This window comes from Armigeres subalbatus, chromosome 3 (assembly GCF_024139115.2).
Source record: "Armigeres subalbatus isolate Guangzhou_Male chromosome 3, GZ_Asu_2, whole genome shotgun sequence".
Lineage (NCBI taxonomy): Eukaryota > Metazoa > Arthropoda > Insecta > Diptera > Culicidae > Armigeres > Armigeres subalbatus.
The window spans coordinates 399,806,034-399,815,532 of record NC_085141.1 but is presented as its reverse complement, the minus strand read 5'-3'; the positions used below and the strand labels follow the sequence as shown (position 1 = coordinate 399,815,532).

The 9,499-nt window shown below is 42.2% G+C and overlaps 1 protein-coding gene across 2 annotated transcripts; it reads left to right on the top strand.

The window, feature by feature from the left end:
• The first annotated feature begins 631 nt into the window (after positions 1 to 631).
• Positions 632 to 8,739, top strand: LOC134224043 (Bardet-Biedl syndrome 7 protein homolog). Of its 2 annotated transcripts, XM_062703282.1 has the most exons (5): positions 632 to 1,299; positions 1,356 to 2,210; positions 2,265 to 2,751; positions 7,425 to 7,752; positions 7,851 to 8,739. In XM_062703282.1, exons 1-5 carry the CDS (start codon positions 790 to 792, stop codon positions 8,029 to 8,031), a joined length of 2,361 nt encoding a protein of 786 aa, XP_062559266.1. In that variant the 5' UTR covers positions 632 to 789; the 3' UTR covers positions 8,032 to 8,739. The 2 variants fall into 2 exon arrangements, with proteins under 2 accessions (XP_062559266.1, XP_062559267.1); XM_062703283.1 differs by lacking the exon at positions 7,851 to 8,739 and having other exon boundaries at positions 7,425 to 7,827.
• The last annotated feature ends 760 nt before the right edge of the window (positions 8,740 to 9,499 follow it).

The following is a 9,499-nucleotide window of genomic DNA, read 5'->3' as shown; positions in this document are numbered from 1 at the left end:
GGAAACTGTATACTAGAAGAGTTTCCGCGTCCGATGGTCCGGTTTCATCATTCTATGCAAAGTTATGCTGATTTGAACTTCGACAAAATTTTGCTTATCTCAACCTTTTTGTCTAACCCCTGTACATATCAACTATGGAATAAATCGCCGTTGAACGCAATCAATGCGTTTGACACCGTTGTTATATTTCGGACCATAGTGTATGTAACTAAGAGTGGTGACACTGTCAGAATTGGAACAAAATTCATTTGGCATTCCCATACAAAATCCAAACGAGCAGGAAACTTGTCAAATGCGGCACATGTCACCACTCTTCATTACATACACTCTGTTTCGGATCTTACACAGAATTGTAAGAAAAAATTTACATCTGCTGGTCGGGTGTTTCAAAATGAAATTATGTGTAAATAGCCCAATATTGGTAATTTTACCCTATTATTTGGGGTATTATTATCAGACATGGGATCGAAAAAATCCTAATTTTGTTGCCACAAAATTAAGAATTACATTGTATGTGATTGAAAAAGCCATATGTATATAAATCATCTTCCTCTAAAAAGTTAGTTTATGAAAAGAAAGTTAGAATCGCATTCTAAATTTCGATTCTCGTACAAGGAAGGCTATAAAAAAGGAATGCCTTTGGGAATTCGAAGAGTATTCTGATCAGCCTTGAACATGCGCACTTATCTCGTTCGCGTATCTCCGGGTAACCGAAAACTGCATGTGGCACAAACAAAATAGTTGATTCAGAATCTATTCGGAATCCAACCTTTTCGTTCCACGTTCGAAATGGAGTTGGAATTGACCCATGTAGATTACACAACCGTGGGTCTTACGGCAGCAAATTGTCTTCAACTACTGCCAATATCTTCTAGAGGCGGTGGTGAACAGTCCAGCCGAAATGCATCATCAAGCAGGCAGCAACAGAAGGTAGTGGTCGGTGACCAGGATGGAGTGCTGCAGGTGTTCTCAATGAAAAAAGATGAACTTCAGATTCATTTTAAAACGTTACCACACGATAAGATAGCTTCGGTTAAATTGGGCGGACAGGCGGGTTCGGTGGCCGATAAGATCTTTACCGCTGCAGAAAATAAGGTTCGCGGTTTCAACAAAAAAGGGAAGATGTTTCTCGCGTTCGAGACTAACCTAACGGAGAATATCCGATCTATGTTTGTGAGTGGAAGTGATTTATTGGTTTGTGGGAATCATGTTTACAATCATTATAAGGATTGTAAGGAGCATGGTTCTTATCTGTGCGGCGATGCCATTGTTGATGTTGCAGGGCTTTGTCCGAATAATGTAAATGGTTTCGATATTCTAATGAGGTTATTTGACTAACGAGTTTTATGTTGTAGACAAGCCGGTTGATAACTGTATTAGCATGCTCGGGTCGAGTGTTGCGGATCCTTGAACACTCAAGAGTGCGTCAAACGTTGGAACTGGAGAGTGTGCCTACAGTATTGCATGTTCCTAGGTGTCTAGGCGATAGACTTCTTTGCGGGTTCGCGGATGGCAGGGTTATTCTCTTTCACATCAATCTGTCAGTGAGCGAAGTGAAGCAGGAGACTTTGATCAAGGATACAGAAAACCTTAGTGCTGTGACTTGCATTGGGACGTATGATATTTCCGGAGATGGTAAAGACGAATTGATCATTGGGCGGAGGGATGGTACGCTACAGGTATTCACCATGAACTCGGACGAATATCAGTTCGAAATGGAATGCACCCAGATCTATAGAGAGAACTTCAATGAAAGTATTTCGTGTGTTCAGGGAGGATGCGTCGGTGCAAATAATTATGCTGAGATAGTTGTCTGCACGTATTCCGGAAGGGTGTTTGGATTGACAACGCAATGTATAAGCAAAAGCTTGAGTGACTCAAACAAACGAGGATCAGTAACTATGGCACCAGAAGCGTCAAATAAACTGCATAAACTAAGGGCAGAAATTTATGAGCTCGAGCAAGCAATTACCAGAGAACGTGAACGGTATCAACTATCGACGCAAGCTCTATCTACCGGATTATCTGCAATCCCAATGCTCCCAGTTAATGATTCAATGATACTTTGTCAAGAAGATGCAACCTATTTGCTGACCATTGAGCTCCCCACTCCAATTGAGCACGTTTTGTTGCAATGTGACGCACCAATCAATCTGATCGACGTGGAGAAGAATTCGGCTGTGGTCAGCTTCAGTGAATGCGACAAGATGGTAGTCTGGTAAAACACTATTCTTTGAAGCTTACACTAATCTATTTTATTCCAGAGCGGAAATAATCTTCTGGCGAGCTATCGCTGCCAATCTAATACCAATCACGTGGACTTGAAATTCCGTACAGTCGAAGGTCAAAATGGAACTCTACAAGTATACATAACCCCTAATCTGCAGCCTAAGTGCTGCCAGTTGAAACGGTACTCTATCAAGCCCCTATCGTTACACATGATTGTTCACAACCAGACAGATGAAATGATGTCCAGGGCTATGAATGTACTTCTGCTCAAAGGAGCATTTAGCCAGGCTGAAATGCATAACTGGCTGATCAATAGTATTCCAGAAATTCCGGAGAAAATTTACGGCAATGACCGAAACCGTCTCGTGTTTCGTCACGTGTTTATAGGGACCCTTTTGATTTGTGACTATGGAAAGGCGGAAGCCGATTTCAGAAGCGATAATATTTCGACCATATCTATTCTGAAGGATTTTATTACGAAGGAAGCTACGAAGAAGAGGATCAAGCTTGAAATAACTACCAGTCAGTGTTTTCCTAATGACCTACCCATCATTGCATATCAGTATTATTCAGCAAAGATGTGGACTGACATTGCGATCATAAACCGTCTAAGACGAATTAAGTACTGTCCATTTAATTCCACTAGTTAATTTTCGTAATCTTTGCAGATACGTATTTCGACCACAACTGTGTGGTCGTCTTCAGTGTCTTGTACTTGACTCGACTTGAAGAAAACAATCGCAACTTACACTAAATTTATACTACGCTAGGTACCTAATCTACCTATTAGAGCACCTAGTACTAATCTATCTTATTTGCCTACTTTATTTACCTATACGGTAAATTACTTTTATTGTTTAGGTAGAAACTTGAAGAGCCAAGAGCTGCCATTTCCCTGATCCTTATTCAACAGCGCTGTTTGTACCTGTCGGTGGATTTCCAAACCTCAGCTACATCGAGTTTCCATGGGAAGAGACATTTCTTAAGATTTTAATATTTGATGCCGTAATTGGGTGATTTTCCTTATACACATGCTCTGCTACCTTAGATCTAAATTCGTAATGTAATCCCTTATCGTTTCTCTCTCTTTCGCCTTACTCACTTCCGCCATATGTTCCTTGAACCTTATATCTAATGATCTTTTGTTTTGGCTACATAGATTTTTTTCACATTAGAACAACCTCTTATATAAACGCCTGCCTTATTCAACATTTCTACTTTATCCTTCGTTGAACCCAATGAGAGACTTGAGTTGGTTGCTTCTACTGGAGAATATACTAGATCGATGCCGAATTTCCTTAGTCGAGGGCGTAGCTGGTTGGTGATGTGTTTATCATATGGGACCGAAACTCTTTTCAGCAGCTCCTCTATCGGTGTCAGCGTTGTATGTCCATTTCGTCGTGGGTCCTTTCCTTCTTGTTGATGATCGCTCGTATAGTCCTCTCCTGGTATCCGTTGATCTTCGCTGTTTCCAAGATGTATTGTAGTTCCTTCGTTTTCCTTCTTCGCTCAAGGGTATCGTCTGCATCCTATGGATCATGTGATGAAATGCTGCCATTTTATGTTGGTACGAATGGTTCGATGTATATGGGATGACTCTCCATGGTGTTCGTTAGGGCTTCCTGTAGATTTCGAGGCTCAATGTTGTATTTGCTTCCCTGATGACTAGTAGATCCAAGAAAGGTAGTTTACCTTCTTTTTCCTCTTCGAAGGTAAATTTGATGTCCTTATGCACGTTGTTTATCGCTTCCAAAATCCTGGGTAGATCTTTTTGGTCGATGATGCTGAAAATCGTCGACGTATCTCCACCACTTCTGGGGTAGTATTCCTTGTTCTTGTAGGTTGTTCTCCAGATTCGCCATGAACAGTTCCGCACAAAAACAGCGGTGATAGCCGGATTTCCCATCGGTGCTCCTTTCGTCTGTTTATAGTAGTTGCCACGAAATGTGAAGTAGTTCTCTCCGTCATTCATAGCCTTGTCAGATTTAGGTACACCTTCACCTTTTCCTCGCCATGTTGTTTCCGTCCTTTGTGTTAGCAGCCAATCCTCTAGAAGATTCAGAGCATCTTTCACTGGAACGCTCGAGGAACAATGCCGCTTACGTCGAATGATACCATTATGTCCTCTTCTTCGATGTTGTCCTGATTCCAACAGCTTCTGGGCGAACTCCTGGGTGTTGATGACTGACCTGCTGGGGAATGGTTTCGGCATACTTTGGAACTCCTTTTACCAACCATTTGGCTATGTTTTGGGTAAGGGGAACCCACTGATGAAACTATCTCTCGCATCTCCTTGCCGGGTTTATGGATTTTTGGTAGTCCTTTAATCCTAGGTAGAACCGGGTTTACTGTCTTCACTCGGGCTTCTCCGATGATCGCCTTACACTCCTTTATTGTTTTGTCCGTGGAGTCAATATTAATCCTGGTAGCGGATCCACTGCTCAAATGTCTATAAGGTCCTCCGTTGATTTTCGTCGTCATCTGTTCGTCGTAGTCCTCTTTATCCATTACCACTACTGCGTTTCCCTTATCGGCTTTTACGTAGTATACTGTTTTTCCTTAAGCTCCTTTAGAATCCTCCTTTCGTCATGGTTCGTTGTCCCGTGCCGTCCTTCTTTGATGGCGTCTGCCACGATGTTCCTCTTTGTATTTTGATCCTGTTGCTCGATGTTTTTTCGAAATCGCGTCTCCATGTCCACGATGATCTGTTCCACGTCTGATTTCTGTGTGATCGCATACCCCAGTCCCTTGTTAAGGTGAGCTAGAATTGTTCCTTCGTAAACTGCTGTGTCGAACGGTTCACGACAAATCCTTCGATGATCTGTACGGTGGGTTTGTCCATTACAGTTTCCTCTGCTGATTTCGCTCGCAATTTGTTCAGTTTTTCCTGTGCAGTCTCGCTTCCGGTCTGATTCACATTCTTCTGCCCTCTTTACCTCTTCTTCAAAAACAGGTCGAATGATTCCGGGTTATCCTTCGCTAACTTCAAATGCATATTGTAGCACTCCAAAGTCCTCCTCTAACTGGACTGGGAGTAACTGCGATCACACAGAAATCAGACGTGGAACAGATCATCGTGGACATGGAGACAGCGATTTCCCGAAACATCGAGCAACAGGATCAAAATACAGCGAGGAACATCGTGGCAGACGCTTAAGCCAAGAAGGACGGCACGGGACAACAGAACCATGACGAAAGGAGGATTCTAAAGGAGCTTAAGGAAAAACCAGTATACTACGTAAAAGCGATAAAGGGGAAACGCAGTAGTGGTAATGGATAAAGAGGACTATCAGATTTGAACAGATGACGACGAAAATCAACGGAGGACCTTATAGACATTTGAGAGTGGATCCGCTACCAGGATTAATACGACTCACGGACAAAACAATAAAGGAGTGTAAGGCGATCATCGGAGAAGCCTGAGTGAAGACAGTAAGAAGACAGTTCTACCTAGGATTAAAGGACTACCAAAAATCCATAAACCCGGCAAGGAGATGCGAGAAATAGTTTCATCAGTGGGTTCCCCTACCCAAAACATAGCCAAATGGTTGGTAAAGGAGTTCCAAAGTATGCCGAAACCATAACCCCAGCAGGTCAGTCATCAACACCCAGGAGTTCGCCCAGAAAGCTGTTGGAATCAGGGACACATCGAAGAAGAGGACATAATGGTATCATTCGACGTAGCGGCATTGTTCCCTAGCGTTCCAGTGAAAGATGCTCTGAATCTTCTAGAAAGGATTGGCTGCTAACACAAAGGACGGAAACAACATGGCGAGGAAAGGTGAAGATGTACCTAAATCTGACAAGGCTATGCCATGACGGAGAACTACTTCACATTTTCAAACGCTACTATAAACAGACGAAAGGAGCACGATGGAAATCCGCTATCACCGTTTTTGTGGAACTGTTCATGGCGAATCTGGAGAACAACCTACAAGAACAAGGAATACTACCCCAGAAGTGGAGTATACGTCGACGACATTTCAGCATCATCAACCGAAAAGATCTACCCAGGATTTTGGAAGCGATAAACAACGTGCATAAGGACATCAAATTTACCTTCGAAGAGGAAAAGAAGGTAAACTACCTTTCTTGATCTACAGTCATCAGGGAAGCAAATACAACATTGAGCCTCGAAATCTACAGGAAGCCCACGAACACCAGAGTCATCCCATACATCGAACCATTCGTACCAACATAAAATGGCAGCATTTCATCACATGATCCATAGGATGCAGACGATACCCTGAGCGAAGAAGGAAAACGAAGGAACTACAATACATCTTGGAAACAGCGAAGATCAACGGATACCAGGAGAGGACTATACGAGCGATCATCAACAAGAAGGAAAGGACCCTACGACGAAATGGACATACAACGCTGACACCGATAGAGGAGCCGCTGTCCCATATGATAAACACATCACCAACCAGCTACGCCCTCGACTAAGGAAATTCGGCATCGATCTAGTATTCTCCAGTAGAAGCAACCAACTCAAGTCTCTATTGGGTTCAACGAAGGATAAAGTAGAAATGTTGAATAAGGCAGGCGTTTATAAGATAAGTTGTTCCAATGTGAAAAATCTATGTACCAAACAAAAGATCATTAGATATAAGGTTCAAGGAACATATGGCGGAAGTGAGTAAGGCGAAAAGAAAACGATAAGGATTACTACGAATTTAGATCTGAGTAGCAGAGCATGTATAAGGAAAATCACAATTACGGCATCAAATATTAAAATCTTAAGAAATGTCTCTTCCATGGAAACTCATGTGCTGAGAGTTTGGAAATCCACCAAGAGTACAAACAGCGCTGTTGAATAAGGATCAGGAAATGGCAGCTCTTGGCTCTTCAAGTTTCTACCTAAACAATAAAGTAATTTACGTATGGTAAATAAAGTGGCAAATAAGATAGATTAGAGTACTAGTACTCTAATAGGTAGATGTACCTAGCTAGTATAAATAGTGTAGTTGCGATTGTTTTCTTCAAGTCGAGTCAATACAAGACACTGAAGACGACCACACAGTTGTGGTCGAAATACGTATCTGCAAAGATTACGAAATTAATAGTGGAATTAAATGGACAGTCTTAATTCGTCTTGAAGGTTTAATACATTCCACTAAAGAGCTTAACATATTTTCTGATTGCGATCATAGGTAGCTAACAAATTAAAACTTATCAACTTTATATTACAGATATCAACGAACAAACCATTCCTGGGCTGATCAAGTTAATCGAACCGAAGATCATCCACTACAATAAACTGACCAAGGACTACCAAGTTTTGCAGGCTTTGATCGATTTAGATATTCGAAACGATGACGAGTTCGAGACACTATCAGAGGAGTATCGCCAGCTGCTGGAAAATCAACGACAGATAGAAAGTGAATTCAAGAAACAACCCACCATACTGAACCGAATCTACGGTATACTAACGGATTTGTACATTGACAAGTTTAAGTTCAAGGGGGTTAATGTTAAGACGAAGTTGCCGCAATTGATTGAGCTGCTAGATAACTATAAGTATGACGAGCTAGTGCATTTTTACAGCGTTTTGAAAACTGCAGAAGATGATCAATAAATATCGAAAGATTCGTAGAACTTATTTTTTAAAATTTCAGACTAAGTCCGGAGTGGTCTGTGCAGTGCATAAAAGTCTTCTTCATTCAGCTCGGTCCATGGCTGCACGTCGCCTACCGCGCAGTCTGTGAACGTTCCGCAAATCGTCCTCCACTTGATCGATCCACCTTGCTCGATGTGCGCCTTGCTTTCTTGTTCCGGTCGGATAACCGGAGAAAATAGTCCAAGTGGATCAAATAGTTTTGCAACCTCAGAGTACACGGTTCGTTTCGTGATTGATTGCGACAAAAATTGTGGTTGGGTTGATGTGCTTGCGATGAGAAAGTTGTCGGCTTTGGGATCCCAAAGCAATCCTAGCACCTTGATGACATCGTTCACTCCACATTCATGCAAAGACATCTGTTTTTCCCGTTAATGCGGTGGTATATGTTTCAGAAAATCATCAGAATTCGAACACCACTTGTGTAATTGGAAGCCACTGTGAGCTAGCAGAGCCTTCGACATTCGCTGAGCTCATCCAACGTATCGACGCCGGATAATACGTCATCAACGTAGAAATCTTCCCTCACGATCCGAAAAGCGACAGGGAAATCCGAAGCTTCATCCTCAGCTAGTTGCATGAGACAGTGTGCGTGGCTTGGTACGGAGCCGAAGCTGTTCCATATGTAACCGTATTTAGCTCCAATGCTCTTAGCGGTTGTGATGGGTCCTCTCGCCAAAAGATTCGTAGCAATCGTTTGGCCTACGGGGCAATGAACACTTGACGATACATTTTCGATATATTAGCGGAAAAAGCATACGAGTATTTCCGGAAGCGCAGCATGATCGAGTATAAGTCACTCTGTACGACAGGACCTATCTGTAGAACCTCGTGCAAAGACAGTTGCGTAGGTTCCGACTTTGCACTAGCATCAAAAACCATTTTGTACTAGACTTTTTGTACTAGACTTCATAGGGTTTAGGACTGCGTGGTGCGATAGGTAGTACTTGAGTTGATGTGGAGGGTCGTTGGCTTCATCAACTTGATGGCAGTGCCCAAGTGACTCATACTCACGAAGGAAATCAATATATTGGCTTCGTAATTTGTGATCGCACTTGAACCGCTGTTCTAACATCAGGAATCGTTTGAGTGCTAAAACGCGACAGTCGTCAAGTTGGTCCAAATTCTGTTTAAATGGAAGCTGCACTACAAATCTTTCGGACGAATTACGCTTATACGTTGACAAGAAATGGTCCTCACAAGACTGCTCCTTGGCTGAGCGACTGGAAGCTGTTGGCACTTCTTCGAGTTTCTAGAATCTGTGCATCAGATCCTCAACATCTTCAATGGTTGCAACATTGGAATGAACAGCATTTGCACTTGAATCTCCTGATGTACTGATGGTTCCTGCGACAATCCACCCTAGGTAGGTTTCACGAAGTGTCGGTAGATTTGGATCTAGTGCGATGTGACCGGACTTAAAAATGTCGAATGAGTGCATCTACACCCAATATTTTTTTACACGGTTGGTATTCTTTAATTTCCCGGTTAACCTGATTTTTTACAGCTTTTTAAATACCACTTGAATTTTCTTTGATTTTTTTGTGAATTTTTCCATGGGATTAACTCATAGTTTCATCAACGCTAAAAGTCGTAATCAACAAAAACCCACCCGTGTAAAAAAAGAACCGGGTGTATCTTGTCTGGAGT

Excerpts from the sequence above, each read along its gene's own strand:
- LOC134224043 (XM_062703282.1), top strand. The coding sequence starts at position 790 with ATGGAGTTGGAATTGACCCATGTAGATTACACAACCGTGGGTCTTACG. Across the intron at positions 1,300-1,355 it reads CAGGGCTTTGTCCGAATAAT|ACAAGCCGGTTGATAACTGT; the intron begins GTAAATGGTTTC and ends TTTATGTTGTAG. Across the intron at positions 2,211-2,264 it reads TCAGTGAATGCGACAAGATG|AGCGGAAATAATCTTCTGGC; the intron begins GTAGTCTGGTAA and ends ATTTTATTCCAG.